We start from the raw sequence: 20,488 nt of genomic DNA, 5'->3' as shown, positions 1-20,488 counted from the left end.
GGGCCCCAGCTGCCCAGAGGTGGCGGGACAGGGGCACGCTCACTGTGGAGGCAGGAGGGCTGGCCCGGCCTCATATCCAGCCTCCTGCCTGGCGCACAGCTGCGGAGCCTGCAGAACTGCTCAGTCCCCTTGCCTCAGACTGACGGAGGCCTTCGTCTGGGTAGGCAGGCGTCCTGGCTGGCTCACCTGCCAGCTGAGCCCCTGCCCTGACGGCAGTCGGCTCCTCTGCCTGCCCTGAGAAACGGTGCAGCTTGCTTTGCGATGGTAGTGAGAGAGTACGGGCACCGGGGAGCTCCTAGAGAAAGGACAGGGCAGGGTGCCCTAGAGCAGGGAACCTGGAGCTGACGCTCCTCCGAGACCCCAGCCTGTTGCCGGCCCCCTGTCTCCAGCATCCAGTCTCAAATCACTGCTGGGTGTCTCCGACGTCAGCAGCTGCTCTAAGTGATTATTCAGGATTGTCTGCAGGGCGCCCGGAGATGAAACAGGCAGCTTCTGCCCTCTCGCCTGCGCAGGGCGGGGGGTTGCTGCTGGCACGGGTCTCTGCGGGGCTATGTGAGTTTTCTGTCTTTCCCCGTGCCCACCTACCTCCTGCATGTGTCCTGTGCCAGCTGGCCTGTGGCAAGTGGAAATGATCTGGCGGGGCTGTAGCGTGTACTGGTTGAGAGTATGTATCCTGGAGCCCAGCTGCCTGGGCCCGAGTCCCAGCTCAGCCTTTCTGCATTGTGTGCCCTCAGACAAGTTATTTCATACTGCTGGGCCTCAGTCTACTCATCTATCTAATGGGGATAAAGACAGTAACCACCTCATAGGTTTGTCGTGAGGGTGAGATAAGTTAGCAAATGTAAAACACAAGGAGAACAACTCCTGGCACGCAGTAAAGTTCAGGTGGGACAGAAAGGGAAGAGACTGTAGTTGGGAGAGGTTGGGGGTAGGCGGAGGGGCAGGGTTGTGCATCCGAGAGAACAGGGTCTGTGGCAGAGGAAGGGAGGGGAGGTGGGACCAGGCACTGAAATGCTGACACCAGAAAGGGGCCTGCAGGCCGACTGCAGGAGGCAAACAGCAGCCACTACCATTGAGGGAGCGCCCACGGGTGCCGGCTGCTTCCCACACAGCATTGCCACCATCAGGTGACCTCTTCCAACCAGGTCTTCTTATCTCCTGATTACAGGAGGGGCAGCCAGGCTTGGCCCTATGGAATTGTGTTTCATGCTGTCCCCGCCAGTCTCGGAGGGGGTTGGGGTTCAAACCCAGGCCCATCTGACCTCAAGGCCAGCGTCCTCTGTGCTTCACACCCTCACTTCTCTCAGTCTGTGGCCTGTCAGCTTCATGTCACACGCAGGGGTTTCCAGCCCACTCTCGGCCGCCTGCTGGGTTCTGGCTAAATCTGAGCAAGAAGCAGTTCAGTGCCAAGACAACGGGCAGTATCGAGGATTTCCGAAAGGGAGACACAAGAAACTGTTAGAAAAGGCTGATTCTAGGGAAGTTCTAGGGAGTCTGGGATGGGTGAGAAACTTTATGTTTTACACTTTTTGGGACTCTTTGAACTCTTTTTTAGTATCTGCAAGTAGTATATTTTTTCAAAAATTTTTAAGACTGTGGGCTGTATTTTAAATTCCTTGAAAGTGAAAACCAAGTTTCATCCGTGTTTTCGTCTTTTCAACCCCTGGATCACTGGCTTCCCATGGAGGTCGCCAGGACCTGGTGCACTGGAGATTGACCTTTCGGGTTTCCGCTGCGCTGCCCGGCCTTGCTGGACCACTGGCCTGCCGGTGGCTGTGACCTTGCCCTTCTCCTCGCTCTTTCCTCCTCTGCCAAGTGAGGGCCTTGGCCTGAATGATCTCTGAAGCCTGGAACAAGAGCTGCTCCTCCACGCTCAGCCCTCGCTCTGTGTCAGGGAGGCCTGGCAACCACCAAGTTCTTTCTCCTGTTTATTTATTCTTGGATCTTCCTGAAGCCATTTCACCCCCAGCTTTTGTCCTCTCTGCCAGCCCTCACGCGGGGTCCAGCTTTGTCCAGCCTGTATCAGAGAAAGAGAACCAGAGGCTGCAAGCTGGGGTGTGAAGGGAGTCAGCCCTGAGCCCGGGACTGTGGCCTCCTGCCACTGCCTGCTCTCCCCTGGCCGCTGAGGCCCGGGTCTCCTACTTCCTTTTCAGCTAGTCAGGAGACCAGGGAGGTGGGAACAGCCTCAACAAAGACATTGGAGGCATTGGGAGGGGCTTCTGGGTGGCAGTGCTCCTAGGGAAGCCCTCTCCCCCAACAGAGGGCCTGAAGCCCCTGGGAGAGCAGGTCGTCGGCAAGGCTCAGGTTTCTGGCCGCATTGTGTAGATCTGGGGGACAAAGTCACACCTGCTGGGCAGGTAAGGCCAAGCTGGGGCTAGAGTCAATTAGGTAGGAGCAGTGGGGAAGCCAGCTTGTCGCAGGCGTTCAGGGTAGAATTGTGGTGTTTGTATCTGCTCTGGAGGTTGCTGAGGGCTGGGGCCCGTTGGAGCAGAATTTCTGAGGCTCCTTGGTTCTGGGTGAGATCAGGTGCTCTGATTTAGGAAGGCGACTCGGGAGGCCCAGGTGCCTTAGCACCAAGTAAAGTGCGTTTTAAATCTAACTGTACTTGCCTCCAAGGAAGGTAGATATGGGGAGTAGTGAGGATTCCAAAAAGGAGAGCTCCCCACCCTGGCAGAGAGCTGCGTGGAGAAGGGTCCAGCCCTGGGCCCATCGCTCAGGTCCGCTTACTCCTCATGTTATTTCAGTCTGACCCCAAATTAGTGGCCGTAGCCCTCAGAGAGACAGCGAGGGACTGATGAGAAGAAGGGTCCCCAAATTCAAGTCACAACTGGAATGCAGGACGTTCGTGTTCTGGCTTCAGTGCAGCTACTGACTGGGGGCCATTGGATACCTTTTCTCTCTCTGGGACACAAAGAGAGCTGTTCCCAGGTCTTGTCTCTGTTGCTCTTGCTCTTTTGAACTCAGTGGCCCTCAGCACAGAGCCATTGCCAGGAGTCGGGGGAGAAGCAGACTTGTCCCAAGAATTGCTTCTGGAAGCAGCCCGTGTTGCCAGCACACGCGCGCTCATGCACGCACACGCGCGGCTTTTCTGAGCAGAGTTTATATTATAGATCATCACCACAAAACATCCCCTTTGGGTCTGGTAACAAACACCACAGAGTTCAGGGCCATTAATTTTTCTGCCATCCAGAGGGTGCACGGTGTTCGGAATCCGTGGTACCGGGGGAGCGAGGCGCAGGAACCTGGCTCTGCTCCCAAGCGAGAATGCTGCTGACAAGCCCTCAGGCGGGGGACCCAGGGGAGGTGGGAGAGAACTCCCAGGAGGCAGGGGACCCTAAGCCTCACACGGTCTCTGGGAGTGCACCCTGCAGCCCAGTCCAGAAACATCTCTTGGGGGACCAGGTCCTGCAGAAGAAAGAGGAGGTCCTAAGAAGGCCCAGGGTTAGGGGTTACCGTGTCCTGGGGAGGGAGTCTGCCTCGGGGGCTCACAAACCTTGAGAAGCAACTCATGCTGTGTCTCAGGCAGGTGGCTCTCTCAGGAGAGAGCCACTGTGTTTGATTCACCAGTGCCAGAGCCTGCTGTGTGCCCAGCAAGGTGTGAGGTGCAGGTGGGCATGGCTTTCAAATCTTACCGCAGAGATCATGACTGATGGAGCATCCAGGCGGTGGACACACAGCCAGTGCTATGGGAAGGGAGGAGAGGAGAGGTCAGGGTGCGTTTCACTAGGAGATGTTGGGCCGGACCTCAAAGGACAGGCAGCATTTGAATAGGTGGAGCAGCATTTCCTGACTATACGTTGTCATCGAAGCACGGGGCACTGGTGTTTGGGGGTGGTTGGTGGGAGTCTCCCTGTGCCTAGAGCCCCCTCCCCCAACAGCACTGGACTGCAAGGAGTTCTCCTTTCTCAGCTTCTGGAAGAGGAACTGTGGCTACCCTGAGACACAGACCCAAAGAATAGCACCCACCAGTTGTTCTGAAGAAAGTCTCCCTTCTGCCCCAAGTCTGGCCCGCACAGGTCTTCACCCAGTGCCCCCCGGGTGGCCTCCTGTCCCCTTGGCCCTGAGCTGGGATGGCAGGATGGAAAGGTGTCCCTCATGGACAGGTGGCCTCAGGACTCGCCTCTGTCTTGCCCTGCCCCAGCCACCCTCTGAGCTCCTTGGGGTCTTTCTGCTGCTGCCCAGCTCTGAATGAGATAGGAGGACCAGAGCAGGGCTTAGGAGCCTGAGAGACGTAGCTGTTTCCAAAGGGAAAGATTTCTATCTCAGGTTATCCGGGAAAGAGGCTGAGTAGGTTTCTTCTCTGGGGGAACAGAGGCTGAGGGCACAGGCTGGGGCAGTAGCAGGAAAGGGGTCCCCATTTGGGGTCTTTGGGCTATACATTCCAGACCACTCCACTCCACAGCTCCCACCAGATCTGATTTTGCCTCCAAGCCACAACCCAGCCCCATCTCCAAGCCTGCGCCCCTTTCTGAGCCTGCGCCCCATCTCCCTGCCGGCCTCCCCAGCCAGCTCTCCCACCCCTGGCCCCACCTCTCCTCCCAGCCCTCTTTCCCTTCAGGCTATGGGAGCCTGGTTTGGCTGCCCAGGGAAGATTGTATCTGACCACACCAGGGAGGGCTGAGGGCACTGCTGGGTGAGCTGGGGCCTCCGTAGGTCCTTGCCATGCATGGACTGAGCGCAGGTCACTCAGTGGGTGGATGGGGAAGGGGGAGCAGGAACCCCTCTCAGCCAGCATGGGCATTTGCAGAGAGGGGTGGGGTGGGGTCTTCTCCTTTTGGTCAGCTTTTGGTGGAGGCCCAGGTTTTGGCGTGCTCAGCTGGAACGGCAGGGGCCGGCCTGGCTTGGCCCTGTCTCTCCCCTTTTCCCTTCCCTGCAGCCCCTTCACTCCATCTCTCTTCTCTCTGCAGATGGGACCCAGGTGAGTCCGGGTGCCCGCTGTCCCAACCCCCTTGGCACAGGTAAGAGCCAGGCCTGAGGGAGCCTGTGGTGGGGAGTGGAAGGTGAGGGATGGAGGGGCCCCAGGAAGGCGAGAAGCTGAGGGGTTGCAGAGGCAGGGTGGCTGGCTGATCGGCTAGAGAGTAGGCAGGTGGGGGTGCCAGGCGAGGGGCAAAGTTAGGGTGCCATGAGGAAGGGCTGAGGAGTGGGGTAAGACAGGCAGCTCTGGATAGGGTCTGGGCCCGGTGCCAGGAAGCCCAACAGGAAAAGGAAAGACAGGATGCTCTTCTTGTCCTTGCTGGGTGTAGTGAAACAGGAAGGAAAGGAGGAAGCTAATATTTATACTCAGACCCCTGCCCCACGTCAGGCACCAGGCAAGGTGTGTTCTTGTTTGTCAACCTGTTTGGTGGGCATAGCAGCCCACGCAGGACTGCTCGGTGGGAGCCAAAGGGCTGCCCCAGTGAGATGGCTTTCTCACCATCCTTGCCTCTCCCCTGCCAGCCCGAGCCTCGCCTGCTGTTAGGCTGCCCTGCAGGAGGGGTGGACTGCCTGTGGCCATGCTGGTTTAGGACCTGCCCACGGGGCTAGGTCTGGACTGGGCACAGCCTGACCTTCCTTCCCTTCAGCCAATGTCCACGGAGGGCCTACAGAGTGCAGGACAGACAGCCTGGTGCCCAGTGACTCCATATGGCAGAGAGCAGGGGAGCCCAGGTATCCTCCTTGCTTCAGTCCTGGCTGTCCAAATGCTAATAGGCAGGTTGGGGAGACGGGACACACAAATAAAAGAAAAAAGTAGTAGAATGCAGTATGTGCCCAGTGCCAAGTGAGAGGACACCTGATTAACATTGAAGAATCAATGAACCCCATCTCTGTGCCAGGATCTCTTCCTAGGCATTTTAGGGGGGATGCAGGGATTTAGTCATTGATTTCATGTTGACTGAGTGCTGATCATGTGCTAGGTACTATTCTAGGTGCTGGGGATAATGAGCATCGGATGAAGCGAAGTCCCTGCTCTGTGGAGCTTAACTCAGACAGGTACCTGCCCACCAAGTGCTTCTCCCACCGTAGAACAGCCAGCATGATGGCTGTGCAGAAGAGGGAGGACCCTGGGCACTGCACTGGGTCCAGAGAAGAGGGAGGACTCCAGCTGGGCTTCAAGCAAAGGGTAGGATTTGGAAGAGTAGAATATAGGGACGAGGACAGCACAGGCAGGAGGCATTGGGAGAAAAATCTCAGAGATAGAAGTTACACAGGCTGTGACAGGGCAGAAGCTGATGGCCAAGGTGGAGGGTCTTGTGCAGATGGAGGAGACCAAGCTGAGTGAAGGCAAGTTAGGATCAGATTGTCTGGCTTCCCCAAATGCTAAAGGACCCTGAAAAGTACTTTCCTCCCATAGCAGAGCCCCTCCTATGTTCTTTTCTGCTCTGGAGGCAGTGGCTGTGCTGAGAGTGAGGGATGGGGCCACTGCTGGGGGCTGCTCATAGTCCGTGTGGCTGAAGCCACTGGTCTTGGGTTCCCCTAAGCTCCTCTTGCATCATCATCAGGGGAGTTACCCCTGGAAGCCAGGACTCCAGAACCTGGGAGGACTAAGACCTTTCCCAGGGCAGGAGTGTGTTGGCATTGGAGGCCCAGACTCAACCAGAGTAGGAATCGGGATTCCTTAGGTGGCCATGTGAACAGGGGTGGGGACATCGACGCAGCGCATTGTCTGCTGCGGGCCACATCTGGGTGCACAGTCATCCCTTCAGGGCTCTTGATATGGGTGGGGGTGGGGCAGCTCCTCTGTCACGTCCACTCACAGAGAACGCTAGTGCGAGCGTCCCTTAGGGACAACATGCTGCAAGCCTCTCTTCCTTTGCCCAGTGAGAAGCCCCCTCGAGGGCTGGTGACTTCCTGAAAGTTGGTGGAATAACAGAGCACTGGCCTCGGCAGGACCAGAACCCGTGCTAGCTCTGCCCCTAGATGGGAGACTGGACGGGTCGCTTCACCGCTGAGGCTTGAGGCATCACTTCTTTATCCGATGGCCGGGGCTAGAGCATGGAAGGGTGGTGACTGAGAGGGCCTGCCAGGCCCCTTGGGGTTGGAGGAGGAACAGCGTGGACCTGTTTGCCTGCCTGATCGCTTCCTTTGAGCCCAGCTCATTAGCGGGCAGCTGGGCAAAGCCTCTTATTTAGAGGTTGGGGAGGGGCAAAGGGAAGGAGAGGGCAGGGCCCAGAATATACCACTGTGGGGCCTGCAGTCCAGCACTAAATCCCCGTAGCCCTCAGCCCCGTGCCTGGGGAGGAACATTTTGTGGAAAAGCCCTACGCCTGGAGTCAGAAGCGCAACTCAGACACCACCAGCAATAGAGTGTAACTGTGTACAGATGGTCTGACCTCCTTTCTCCTGGGAAAAATGGAACTGATAATACTGACCTTGCAGGACCACGGCATGGATTAAGCGAGGGAAAGGCCCCTGAGGGTGTGCTGCCGATGTTAAGTGAGCCTGAAGGAGGCTGAGCGGGCTGCAGCCATGCACCTGCAGGCGGACTTTCTAGCTGACCCTGCCTTGTCTCTCTGTCCCCAGGCTGCCCCAAACCCCGTGCAGACACGCCAGGCCCTCAGCCCCAGCCCATGGACCTGCGGGTAGGCCAGCGGCCCACGGTGGAGCCCCCACCAGAGCCCACGCTGCTGGCCCTGCAGCGTCCCCAGCGCCTGAATCATCACCTCTTCCTGGCAGGCCTGCAGCAGCATCACTCGGCAGAGCCCATGAGGGTAAAGATAGAGCTCCCTGACCACAGGGTGACCTTGGGCTTGGCCCCCAGCCTCCATCCCTCCTTCAGCCTCCCTAGACCCCAGCCTCAGTCCTCAACTCCTTGCCCCTTCCTGGGCTGCTGGCCCTGCCCACAGCTCTCCATGGACACCCCAATGACCGAGTTGCAGGGCGGGCAGCAGGATCAAGAGCTGCGGCAGCTTCTCAACAAGGACAAAAGCAAGCGAAGTAAGGATGGGGGCTGCCCCAGCCTGGGTACCCACGGCCGCCTGTGTGGGCCTGGGAGCGAGGAGGGGCACAGCTGGCTGGGCCACCAGCCACTTGCTCTCCCTCTGCTTGCCCGGCTCTGCCTAGGTGTTGGGGGTCTGGAGGCTCCAGGGAGGGGTGGGACCTCCGCTTGGCTCTTGCCTGAAGAGTCCCTAGGATGCATCATACTGGGGGTGTGGACAAGGCAATGTACCCAGGAGGCCACCCATCCACCCACTCCCAGCCCACTCGTGACTCCCGCCCTGCAGGTGCCGTAGCCAGCAGTGTAGTCAAGCAGAAGCTGGCGGAGGTGATTCTGAAGAAGCAGCAGGCAGCCCTAGAGAGAACAGGCCACCCCAATAGCCCCAGCATCCCCTACAGGTAACTCCCTCCTGTCCCACCGTGCCCCACATGCGTACTTGCCCCGCCCTCCCCTGCCGTCATCTCCTGACCCATAATGCCCCCAAGCTCTCCACTCATCCTTGCCCTCTTCTCTCTTTCCATGATCTCTCCCTGCCCCACCTGAGGCCCCCCCGCCACGCCCTACTGGCTTTCTTCTTGCACACAGGCGTCCCTTCTCTCTTTGTATCTTCTAAGCACAAAAATGTCCTAGTTCCTAGAGCAGGTTCTTGCCGCAGGAGACAGACAGTCTCCAGTGGGGCCCTCAGCCCAGCGCTGAGACCCTGGCTTCTCTGCCTAGATCAGAGCAGACTAGGTGGCCCACTGCTGCCCCCTGGAGATGGTCCCCATTGCTGCCGGCCCTGTGCTGCCGGCCCTGCCCGCTGCTGCCTCCCTAGCAGGTCCCAGGCCCCTGTGCCGTGCTCAGGAAGGTGCCTGTGCAGCACCCGCCACTCTGAAGTGCCTGGGAACTCCCTCCACAGAACTCTCGAGCCCTTGGAGACAGAAGGAGCCGCCTGCTCCATGCTCAGCAGCTTTCTGCCTCCTGTGCCCAGCCTGCCCAGTGACCCCCCAGAGCACTTCCCCCTGCGCAAGACAGGTGAGCTGGGCACGCAAGCCGGACCCTGCGGGAACGTTAAGGGGGAAGGGCCTTGGATGCAGGTCAGGAGTGCAGAGGGCGGGGGCCACGGTCCACAGGCTGTGGTCTTTTCTCTGGCCCTGCCTTCTCTTGCCTTAACCCACAGAGCTCACTGGGGGTGAGGGAACGAAGGGTGGCATGGGGGCCTGAGTACGCTGGTGCTCCCCGCAGTCTCTGAGCCCAACCTGAAACTGCGCTACAAGCCCAAGAAGTCCCTGGAGCGCAGGAAGAATCCGCTGCTGAGGAAGGAGAGTGCGCCACCCAGCCTCCGGCGGCGGCCTGCGGAAACCCTCGGAGGTGAGGGCAGCAGCCACCCTCAATCCTGGCGGGTGTTGTCCCTTTGGGTCTGGTCCTGTCCATATGGGGTTCCCTCCTCAGGGCTACTGTGTGTGGTCATACGGGGCGTGTCCTACACACCTGCTGGGGGGGTTGGGGAGGTGCTAACTCCTACCCTGCTTAGATGTTGGCTAACCTGACATCTGCCCAGAAAAGGGCAGATAGGAAAATAGTCCCCAGGTGCTGTAGGCTAGGCGTGGCCTGCCTTCTTTCTGCTTTTACGGGGAGAAAGCAGGAAGCAGAGGCTGCCCATCAGGGAAGAGGCTGCTTCTGGGTACCCTCCTGCCCACTACGGCCTCTGATGCACCTCCCTTTCTCCCCACCCCAGACTCCTCCCCCAGTAGTAGCAGCACGCCCGTGTCAGGGTGCAGCTCCCCCAATGACAGCGAGCATGGCCCTAACCCTGTCCTGGGCTCGGAGGTAAGGCCTTGCCAGGACTGGGCTCTCCTGGGGCAGTTCCGAGGCTCAGCCTTCTTCCAGCAGACAGTTGACCTGGGCTGGGGCCGCAGCAGAGCCTCTGGGGGTCTGGGGAGCGTGCCGGGGTGGAGGGCTGGGACCGGTGACCCCTGGCCCTGCTCCCTACGGCAGGCGCTCTTGGGCCAGCGGCTGCGGCAGCAGGAGATTTCTCTGGCCCTGTTCGCCTTGCCGACAGTGTCCTTGCTGCCCGCAATCACACTGGGGCTTCCTGCCCCTGCCAGGGTGAGTGGCTGGGGCGCCAACCCCCACTGCAGCCCCCCCAGCTTCTTTCGCTCCCTTTTCCTACTGCCTCACCCCATCACCTCCACTGCTCTCTGCTGGTATGTTCTCCCCCGTGACTTCTCCGCACTTCTCTCCCAGGCTGATGGTGACCGCAGGACCCATCCAACTCTGGGCCCTCGGGGGCCGGTCCTGGGGAGCCCCCATGCTCCCCTCTTCCTGCCCCATGGCCTGGAGGCTGAGGCTGGGGGTGCCTTGCCCTCTCGCCTGCAGCCCATTCTCCTCCTGGACCCCTCAGTCTCTCATGCCTCCTTGCTGACTGGTGAGTCCCACTGCTTCTCTGGAGGGGGGCGGGGGTGGATCCCTGCACCCTGCTAAGGGCCAAGCCCAAGAAGGGACCCCTGCTTCCTGCCTCTCCCGTCCCCCTGTCCTGTGCATCTCTCTGCTATGCCCCGGTCCCCACCCCATGCCCTCGCTTCCTTCCACTGCTCCCCGTGGTCCCCTCCTTATGCCCCCACCGCCCCATTCTCTCCAGTGCCTGGGTTTGGGCACGTGCCCTTCCACTTTGCCCAGTCCTTACTGACCACCGAGCGGCTCTCCGGGTCAGGACTCCACCGGCCGCTGAGCCGGACTCGTTCAGAGCCCCTGCCCCCCAGTGCCACCGCCCCCCTACTGCTGGGCCCCCTGCAGCCTGGCCAAGAGCGGCTCAAACCTCACATCCAGCTGATCAAGGTGAGAGGAATTGGGTAGGGGCGGTTCTGAGTGGGTGCTTAACTGGGCCCCGGCGGGCCTGAAAGCAGAGGGGGCTTAGGAAGGGCAGGGACCTGCAGGGCTAGAGGGAGGATGTGGCTTCTGGGGGCCCAGAGCTGCATGGTGCTGGAGTCCTTGGCCCTGTCCTCCCCTCCCATCCCACGCCGTCACTCCACCGTGGCTTCTCAGCCAGGCGTCCCCCCTCCTCAGAGGCCAGCCAAGCCGAGTGAGAAGCCCCGACTGCGGCAAATACCGTCGGCTGAGGACCTCGAGACGGATGGGGGAGCAGCAGGGCAGCTACGGGACGACGGCCTGGAGCACAGGGAGTTGAGCCACGCGCAGCCCGAAGCCAGAGGCCCTTTTCCTCTCCAGCAGCACCCGCAGGTATGGCAGTGCCCGCACGCCCCTCCGAGAGCGCGTGTGCAAGACTCTGCGGCCCGGTGTGAGATGAGGAAGGGAGGAGATGTGACATCAGTGCAGGGGACAGCTCTGGGACCCATGGTTACCCTACAAGATCCTGGGTGCTGCATCCACACCAAGATGCAGGCACATACACGTGTGCGCACGTGTACACATGCACACAAACACACACACACACACACTCCAGCAGCCTGCCAGTCTCAGGGTGAAGCCATGTCCCTTTTCCAGCAGGGACTCTGGCCTTCCATGGAGCCATGCACACCCTGTCCTATGCGTCTCCCCTGCACCCCGGCACGGGCGGCTAGGGCAAGAGGCAGGAAGGAGCTGGGCTCACGCAGTCCAACCAGAACACTCTCACCGTGTGAATCAAGCCGCGGTGTGTTCATCTGCTAGGGCTGTTGGGACACGTACCATAGACTGGGTTCCTGAAACAGCAGAAATTCATCACCTCTCAATTCTGGAGGCTGGAGAAGCCCCAAATCAAGGTGTTGGCAGAGTTAGTTCCTTCTGAGGGCTGCGAGGGAAGGAGCTGTCTGGCATCCTCTCCTTGGCTTACAGAGGGTCATCTTCTTCCTGTGTCTTTGCACGGTCTTCCCTCTGTGCTGTTCAAATTTCCTCTTTTTATGAGGACAGCAGTCATACTGGTTTAAGGCCCACACTGATCTCCTCATTTTCACTCAGTTACATCTGTAAAGACCCTGTCTCCAAATAAGGTCACATTCTGAGGTACTGGGGGCTGGGACTTCCACATGTGAATTGGGTGGGGAGGGGACACAGCGTGACACGTGGGTCCATACATGTGTTCTGGGGCAGCTGCTCAGTCTGTGGAGATGAGGAGATCCTGATCAGAGCTGCAAGTCCCCTCACCTGGGTTCTGCCTTCGGAGTCCCAAGGGCCCAGGGAGCTCTGGTGGAGCTGGGGGGTCAGTCTGGGGTACAGCCTCTGAGGGGGCTGCTGGGGGCAGGGGGCTCAGAGAGTCCACGGCCAGAGCCCAGCTCTCCAGGAAGGGGGCCCACCCAGAGGTTCCCAAGACCTCGGGCAGGATGCTGAGAAACTGGAGACTAAGGCCCCCTGTTTCCCTCAGGTGCTGCTCTGGGAGCAGCAGCGACTGGCCGGGCGGCTCCCCCCGGGAAGCACCGGGGACCCTCTGCTGCTTCCTCTGGCTCAGGGCGGACACCGGCCCCTGTCCAGGACTCAGTCTTCCCCAGCTGCGTCTGCCTCGCTGTCGACCTCAGAGCCTGCCAGCCAGGCCCGCGCCCTCTCCAGCTCAGAGACCCCTGCCGGGACCCCGCGCTTCACCACAGGTGGGAAAGGGGTGACAGCGGAGGCAGGAGGGAGAGGCCCGGCTGCACCAGTCTGTCTGTGTTGTGGTGCTCAGGACGTTTTAGAGGCCACAGAGCGCTTAGTCTTGTTAGAACCACACGGTGCCCGTGAGGCCGGTGGAGCAGGTGGTTATTCTGTTTGGCCATCGAGGAGACCAAGGCTTGGGAAATCTAAGGTGACAGGTTTGTGGTCAGATGGCAAGTGCCAGTCAGGCCAGGATAAGAATTGCAGTCTCCTGCCAACGCATTCAGCCCATTTTTGGAACTGACATTTATTACTGTTGCTCTGCTTGTAGAAAGAGCTCAGAATTATTTTAGAAAGTTTGAAAAGTACAGAAAAGCATAAGAATAAAATAAAAATCACCAACCAGTATCCCACCACCCAGAGGTAGCCCCTCTTCAATTCCGCCATAGTTCAATCCAGTTTTCGTTCTAGCCGCATGTACGTGTATGGACGCTGTCAACACATTAACTATGTTTTGTACCCTGCTTTCTTTGGTTAACGTATTATGAATGCTTCTTGACAAATTAAGTTTTAAAACTGAGAGTCTCATAGTATTTTGTTTTTAGTCGGTGATTTCTTAGTGGTTGGACACTTAGGTTATTGCTCATTTTACTTACCTGATGTGTAAATCTTCACTCGTGCTTGGCGTTATTACCCAGAGTTCACTCTTGGGGAGTGGCATCCCTGGGGAAAATGCTGCGAGCATTTTGAAGGTCCTTGGTGTCCCAAGATGCACAGGAACTCATCCTCCCGCCAGCACTGTGCAGGGCCTCCCCTATAGTCTTCCCACAGGTCACACTGAAAGAGTCACTTCTCCAAAGCTGTAATTGTCTTATCACATGGCCCGGTGTCGTTGTGGGCTTCCTTGCTCCCAGTTTTGGGGTTTCCTAGGAATTCTTTCCCCTCTGCTGCCCCTTGGTAGCCTCTCTGGGGTCATGACAGCCAGTGTGAGACTCCTGGCAGCAGGTCTCATTGTGCGTAGGCTCTGAGCACTTGAGGGCTTGGTGGTGTGTTGGGCCGTGTGAGCAGTCAGGTCAGCGTAGCAGGGAGGCAGTGGCTGGCGTTGTGTTGGTGTGTTGTCTGCGGCCACCTGGGGAAGCGTCAGGGTGTGCAGATGGGTGTGACGGGCTGGGGTGGGGGCGGGGGCAGGAATGTGTGGGGGTGTGGGGGGGTGCCCTGCCTGGCTCTGTGTGGGGGCCGTGCCATGGAGGTGGCGGAGGAGGCCTTGGGGTCCTGGTCCTGACCCCTGCTCCCGCAGGGCTGGTCTACGACTCAGCGATGCTGAAGCACCAGTGCTCCTGCGGGGACAACAGCAGGCACCCAGAGCACGCCGGCCGCATCCAGAGCATCTGGTCCCGGCTGCAGGAGCGGGGGCTCCGGAGCCAGTGTGAGGTGAGGAGACGGAGGAGGTGAGGGCAGTGGGAGCGATGGGCTGGGAGGCCCTGGGGCCGGCGAGAGATGAGGAGCGGCTGGGGCGGTGGCAATGGGAGGGGGTGGGCAAGGGCTGAGGAGCTCTGTGGGCCCTTCCTCAGTGTGTCCGGGGCCGGAAGGCCAACCTGGAGGAGCTGCAGTTGGTCCACTCTGAGCGGCATGTGCTCCTCTACGGCACCAACCCGCTCAGCCGCCTCAAACTGGACAACGGGAAGCTAGCAGGTAGGGTGGTGCCCGGGCCCTGGGTCTCGCCCAGCCCCTGCACTCTGGTCCCCGCTGGCCGTCCTGCAGCCTCCTGGACATCCCTGCTCCAGCTTGTCACACTGGCCCCTCTGCTGCCCACCCCACCTCTCCCTGCACTGTTTCTCTCCTGCACACCCGCCCAGCCCTCCTCAGGGGCCGAAGGCTGAGAGCATTCACACTCACGGGGGCGGGCCTCTCCCCACAGGGCTCCTGGCACAGCGGATGTTTGTGATGCTGCCCTGTGGTGGGGTTGGGGTAAGTGTGCCCAGGGTCTCGAGCGGGAATTGCCAAGGGCTCTCGGATCTCCCCGATTCGGTTCTCCCAGGCCTAGCCCCTGCCTGCTTTTTCTTGTGGTTCTGCCGGACTGGGCGGCCAGGGACTTCCCCACGATGCCACTGCAGGCTGGAAGCTCCCAGGGCCAGGGGTATCCTAGCCCATCGGTGTCTCCCCAGCATGGAGCCCAGTCTAGGTTTGCACTTAGAAGGTGTTTGGTGGATGCTGAGGGAGGCTTAAAGAGCAGGGCCGAGACTGGGGCTGGGTTGTCTCCCTTCTGAGAGCCCAGTGGCTGGGTGTCGGCCATTCCGTGGCAGAGTGAGGCTGCTCTCCAGACCCGGGACTGCCTGGCGTGGGGCTGTGGGTGCTCCTGGTGTCCTTGGTTATCCAGGCACTGCCCGACCCCAGGACGCAGCCCTCTGACCCCCAGCTTTGCTCACCCCTCACCTGTTGGAGGGGCTTCCTGCCCCCTCTGGCTCGGCTCTCCTCACCTAGAAATGTCCCTGCAGTGGTTTCTCGAGCACGGTGTGTGGAGGCAGGGGATGGAGGCCTCGCTCTGAGGGAAAGTGGAAGCCGTAGCTGGTGGGGGGCTGTTTGGGAGCCAGTCAGCGCCCTGTTCACAACTTCCCATTTCTTGCCACTTTCTGATTTTTCCAACTGTTGTTGCTTCTGTTTTCTCCTCCCTCTCTCCCTCTCTGTCTTTCTCTCTTTCTCTCTTTCTCCAGCCTCTTGCGACTCTCTCTGCCTTCCTCGCCTCTCTTGGTCTGCCTCGCCCTCCCCATCTCCCCATCATGCCCCCCTTGAGGCCCAGGGACTGGGTTTGGGGGGCCTGCCAGCCTGGGCTAGGGGCCCTGAGTGGAAGACAGTGGTGCAGACGGCCCCTCCAGCTCCGACCGTCCCGCAGGGCCTGAGCAGAGTCAGCTGGGGCTTAAAACCCCCTCCCGGCCCAAACCCCAAGTCCCGCCCAGGTAACGCCATGCCCCCTCCCCTGACCGGGGAGGCAGGCGCGATGCTGTCGGCAGAGTGCTGGCCAGATATGGGCTGGTTCTGGGACTTAAGCTGGGAAGGAGAAGTTGTGCTGGGATTGGGGACACAGGAGGCCTTGCCTTTGGGCGGTGGGGCACTGGGGAGGCAGCGCTGTCTGCCCAGCTCCCTGCCCCTGGGGTCCTGGCCATTGGGTGGGGACTGCCCCATTGGGCCCTGGCTCCTGTGCGAAGCCTTGGATGATGCGGGTCCTGACTCTGGCTCCCACAGGTGGATACTGACACCATCTGGAACGAGCTGCATTCCTCCAATGCAGCCCGCTGGGCTGCCGGCAGTGTCACCGAACTCGCCTTCAAAGTGGCCTCCCGTGAGCTGAAGGTAGGAAGTTTGGGTTGAGGTGGGCCCTCCACAGGGGAGGCAACAGGGAGGAACAGGACCCCAGATGTCTCATTCCTCTTGGAAATATTGCCACACGGTTTTGGAAGGGAAGTTGAGGGCTCTAGGGACCAGGTTGAGACTTCAACCCTAGGCTCATGTTACTTGGCAGGGAGGCAAGCCACTGTGACCGCTGGTCTCTAGGAGACACAGGGTTCTGATCATCCAGGATCATTTAAGGCCCACTGCGTGGCTGCAGGCAAGTCTTGGGACGTCGCTGGACCTTCAGTGCTGAGGTTATGTAGACCTGGTTGGTGCCCGTGCTTTTTGCTCTGGGCTGGGCGTCTCATGGGACTTGTCCTGCGGCCCACACCCCAGTCATCTGGGAGCGTACAGCCCAAGGCAGTCAGTGCCCTCAGTGTCAGAGCCCCTCGGTGGGCCTGAAAAGCATGGCTCTGCCATTCACAACCAGACAACCTTGGACAAGTTGCTTAGCTCACCTGAGCTTCAGACTTCTAATCTGTGGACTGGAGATGATAATGTTTGTTTTATGAAGATGTCGTACGGAGGATTAGGTAACGTTGACCTCACAGAGAGGCTGTGAGGATGAAGTCCAGCATTTGCACAGTGCCAGGTGCATCGTTTTTGCTTGACAGTCAGTAGCAGTTGTCATTGCCAAGTGACAATAGCCGGGACACCCCAGGATGTGGGGCTCTGTGTTCACGTGCAGCCTGTAAGCACAGGGCCTGTAGCATGAGGGTCGGGCTCTGGGCCACTTCAGCTCCAGCCCGGACAGGGTCAGACATGCTGGCGGCTGATGCCCTGTGGCCCCCTCTCAGAGGAGGAGGCTGGGGCTTGGGGGCTGGTACGCGCAGATGTGGGTCAGGGCGCTGACTGTTTGGTTGATGAGCGTTTTCTCTTTCCAGAACGGTTTTGCTGTGGTGCGGCCCCCAGGACACCATGCAGATCATTCCACAGCCATGTAAGGCCTGGAGGAGGCCTGGGTGGGATGAGGTGGGGGGCAGGCCCCTGGGGCCTTCCTGCCGGGACATTCGCCTCCTTCTCTGAGCCTTCTGGGGCTGGGCCAAGCCAGGGGCTGGGGGAGAGAAGGGGCTGGAGAGGTGGGGTTGTGGGGCGGGAGAGGGCCAGCAGGACCTCTCTCTCTCCTCCCAGGGGCTTCTGCTTCTTCAACTCCGTGGCCATCGCCTGCCGGCAGCTGCAACAGCAGAGCAAGGCCAGCAAGATCCTCATTGTGGACTGGGTAGGTGCCTGTCCTTGCACCTCAGATCCGAGAGTCCTATGGAGAGAGCCCCCAGCCCGGCGTTAGAGATGTGGTTCCATGTCTTAGTTCTGTGCTAGCCTCTCTGAGCCTCAGTTTCCCCTTGTGTAAAATTCCAATGAAGATAACACTCACGTCACAGGGCTGTTGGGAGGCCCAGAGGACATGGTGTGTGGGAAGGCCTTCAGCCAAAGCGAACTCCCACAGTGGGTAGGAGTTCTCATCTGAGTGTTGTCTCTTGGCCTCTGTTGCCTTCTTTTGGCAGATCTAATAATGTCTGCATTTCCCCTACAGGTAGTTATGATAAGAATAATAGCAGATAATATCAGTATACCACTAATCACATCCAGCCACTGATGGTTTTACAGCGATGGATTTAATCCTGACTAAAACCCATTTTACAGATGAGGAAAGTGAGCACAGAACAATTCAGTGAGTTGCACACACTCACTCATCTCGTAAGCCGTGAGATGGATCTGAACGCAGGCAGGTTAGCTCTAGAGTGCACGTATTTAACTGCTAAGCTATGTCCCTTCTGCACTGATGGCTGTGAAAGGGACACGTCAAAGCAGAAGTTGAAAACCGTGGAGGAACTCTGCACGCTTGAGCCCATGCATGGTCTTATGAGTCCAGTGTAGGCTCAGCTCTTCCTAGGAGGGATGGGGCCAGGCCAGCGACCTGCCCCTCCGTAACTGGGCTCAGTTTCTATTCACCTGCGTCACTTCATGACTTCATGCAGGACATGGTGGTGAGGGTTCCTGATGTGTATAATCCTGGTCTCCTCCCTCTCCCTGCCACTGATCCACCCCACATGGTTTTTCTCTCATGTGGGCTGGCCTGCCATGGCTGCCTCCTCAGCGATGGAGATGCCTCCCTCCTTTAGGATTTCATATTACAGCCAGCCCCACCCACCATGTTCCTCTCTGTCCCTATAGAGAGTGAGAGAGAGGGAGAGAGAGTCCTCCATATGGAGAGACTAAGGCTCAGACCTGGGCAGTGGGTTACTTGGGGCCACTGACCCATATGGCTCTAGGAACCCCAGTTTTCTGACTCCCAGTCTAGGGTCCTGACCCTCAGAATGGCTCCTGACCTTGAAACCCTCTAACCGTCCTGGTCCCCATCTCTCTGCTTTTGCGCCTTCCGTAATCCACTGCCCATCTCCCTATGCAGGACGTTCACCATGGCAACGGCACCCAGCAAACCTTCTACCAAGATCCCAGCGTGCTCTACATCTCCTTGCATCGCCATGACGATGGCAACTTCTTCCCAGGCAGCGGGGCTGTGGATGAGGTGACCACACGGTGGGGCCATATTCTCCCGCCCTGTTGACTCTCCTCCTGGCACTCAATCTGCTTCCATCACCACGAGCTGTGTGGCCCTAAGCAGATCATTTAGCCTCCCTGATCCTCAGCTTCCCCGTGAGGAAGTGAGGGGGCTGATGGACTGGTCTGGCAGCGCTAGCATCCGGGGTTCCTCTTCCAGGGCTCTGCTCTCCTCATGTCTCCCTTGCGTCTGCTTCCCAGGTAGGGTCTGGAAGCGGTGAGGGCTTCAACGTCAATGTGGCCTGGGCTGGCGGTCTGGACCCCCCCATGGGGGATCCTGAGTACCTGGCTGCCTTCAGGTAAGTGCTCTGGGGCCCCCAGAGGAGCAAGGCCACCTTCTCCTGCCCCTTTCCCAACCGCACCAGGTTGGAGATGATCAGCTGGATTGTCACCCTGTCCCCACCGGTTACTAGTCATTGTAGGCAAACTCCAATGGAAAGGACACACACAGAAGTCAAAGGGCACTGGGTAAAGTCCCACATTACCAAGAACCAATGTCAGACTGAGTGCTGGCAGACAGGCAGGGTGGAGTGGGCAGAGCTGCCACATTTAGTCAGAGAAGGCTGCCTGGAGGAGGTGGGCTTTGAGTAGGGGGGGAGAAACTTAAATTGGGGAGGCAGAGAAAAAGCAGAGGATTTCTTGCTGGGGGAATACCTTAAGAAAAGCCATTCTGAAGGAGGGGCTCTGGCTCTGTTCATGCTGGGGGCCCTGCGCTCCATGTGGGAAAAGAGAACTCTGGAAGTAGATCTCAGACTTTTCTGTAGATAATCTCCATGAGAGCTAATTCTGCAGGAGCCCTGGGTGGGAGTTCGTGGTGTATGAGCCAAGAGCCCGGGGCTTTGAAGAACACCAAAATGGACCTCAGAGTTGGGTCAGGGCTGGAGGGAGGCAGCTGTGGGGGGCCGGCAGGGGAGGGGATGAGCAAATGGTGCTAGTGGCCCAGGACCTCAGAGGGTCTAGTTGCCCTGGTCAGCACTCAGGTACTGAGTAGCTGAGTGCCACAGTGCCACAGTGCTCACTCAGTGCACAGCACCAGCGTTTGCAGTCCCTGGGCCGGTCCCCAGCCATTCGGCCGGCTGTGAGAGTGCCCCTTCTCTGTGGCCCTGCTCACTGCACTCACAGACACACACGCTCCCCCTTCATTCCCTGGGGGGCTGAGTCCTCAGGCTTTGTGCCAGGGACACGAGTGGCCAGCCAAAGTCAAGCAGGCAGATGACCCGCTAATCCTGCTGGGGGACTGAGTGTCCTGGAGCCCTAAGAGCAGGGCACCCCACGGCAAAGATGGCGGGGCCCTGGCCTCTGCCCCCACAGTGCTGTGCAGAGTGGTGACCCCTCTTCTCCTTGCAACCTCACAGGACAGTTGTCATGCCCATCGCCCGAGAGTTCTCTCCAGACCTGGTCCTAGTGTCAGCTGGGTTTGACGCTGCCGAGGGACACCCAGCCCCGCTGGGTGGCTACCACGTTTCTGCCAAATGTAAGGGGGCCCCAGCTGAGGAGGAGGAGTAGGGACGGAGAGCCAGGCTGTGGGGGGTGGGGAGGCACTGCCCGAGTCTAAAGGGGACAGCAGCAGTGGCTGTGAGCCTGAGGACCGCAGTATGACAGCTGGCTCTGGGATTCCCTGGGATCTCCTAGCCTAGCACAGCCCAGGCCCTTTCTGGGACCCAGGCCTGTTCAACACGGAGGGCTTGACCAGGTCAGACCCCTGGGGACTTAAGTCTGACACACAGAAAGGTCCGCCATAGAACTCCCCAGCCCAACTGTGCTGTTTGCAGGCAGGGCTGGCGGCTTCTCCACAGGGAGGATGGGAGGAGCTGCGTCCTCAGAACAGAGGGCGTCCCTCAGCCCCCTGGGCCACAGGGCCTGGGGGACAGAAAGAGGAGATGAGGTGGCTCCGTGAAGAAGACTCAGGCTGGAGTCGATGCCCCGAGTTCAAGTCCCACCCTGCTGCCACTTACTAGCTGTGCGGCCTTTCTCAAGTCCCTTAACTTCTCTGAGCCTTGTGCAGGATTCAATGTGAAAGCACTTTGGAAACTCGCGACTTACGCATTTCAGTCATTATCTAGAAGGGAGGAAGCAAGCGGGGAG

The 20,488-nt window shown here is 59.2% G+C and overlaps 1 protein-coding gene across 3 annotated transcripts in view; it reads left to right on the top strand.

The window, feature by feature from the left end:
- Positions 1-20,488, top strand: part of HDAC7 (histone deacetylase 7) — a 34,502-nt gene that overhangs the window by 10,811 nt on the left and 3,203 nt on the right. The window contains exons 2-22 of one of the 3 annotated variants that reach the window (XM_069489315.1): positions 4,908-4,958; positions 7,501-7,688; positions 7,824-7,914; positions 8,202-8,313; positions 8,814-8,929; positions 9,140-9,265; positions 9,633-9,724; positions 9,893-10,003; positions 10,142-10,322; positions 10,536-10,732; positions 10,961-11,134; positions 12,255-12,474; positions 13,755-13,888; positions 14,029-14,149; positions 14,376-14,425; positions 15,698-15,805; positions 16,729-16,784; positions 16,976-17,063; positions 18,252-18,371; positions 18,605-18,702; positions 19,759-19,877. In XM_069489315.1, coding sequence (XP_069345416.1) covers positions 4,908-4,958; positions 7,501-7,688; positions 7,824-7,914; positions 8,202-8,313; positions 8,814-8,929; positions 9,140-9,265; positions 9,633-9,724; positions 9,893-10,003; positions 10,142-10,322; positions 10,536-10,732; positions 10,961-11,134; positions 12,255-12,474; positions 13,755-13,888; positions 14,029-14,149; positions 14,376-14,425; positions 15,698-15,805; positions 16,729-16,784; positions 16,976-17,063; positions 18,252-18,371; positions 18,605-18,702; positions 19,759-19,877 — 2,553 coding nt within the window. The remainder of the gene's footprint in view (positions 1-4,907; positions 4,959-7,500; positions 7,689-7,823; positions 7,915-8,201; positions 8,314-8,813; positions 8,930-9,139; positions 9,266-9,632; positions 9,725-9,892; positions 10,004-10,141; positions 10,323-10,535; positions 10,733-10,960; positions 11,135-12,254; positions 12,475-13,754; positions 13,889-14,028; positions 14,150-14,375; positions 14,426-15,697; positions 15,806-16,728; positions 16,785-16,975; positions 17,064-18,251; positions 18,372-18,604; positions 18,703-19,758; positions 19,878-20,488) is intronic. The other 2 variants (XM_069489316.1, XM_069489318.1) reach the window with 2 other exon arrangements.

This window comes from Eulemur rufifrons, chromosome 16 (genome assembly GCF_041146395.1).
Source record: "Eulemur rufifrons isolate Redbay chromosome 16, OSU_ERuf_1, whole genome shotgun sequence".
NCBI classification, from domain to species: domain Eukaryota; kingdom Metazoa; phylum Chordata; class Mammalia; order Primates; family Lemuridae; genus Eulemur; species Eulemur rufifrons.
Note: the sequence above shows the minus strand (reverse complement) of the source record. Positions and strands in the feature narration are given on the sequence as shown.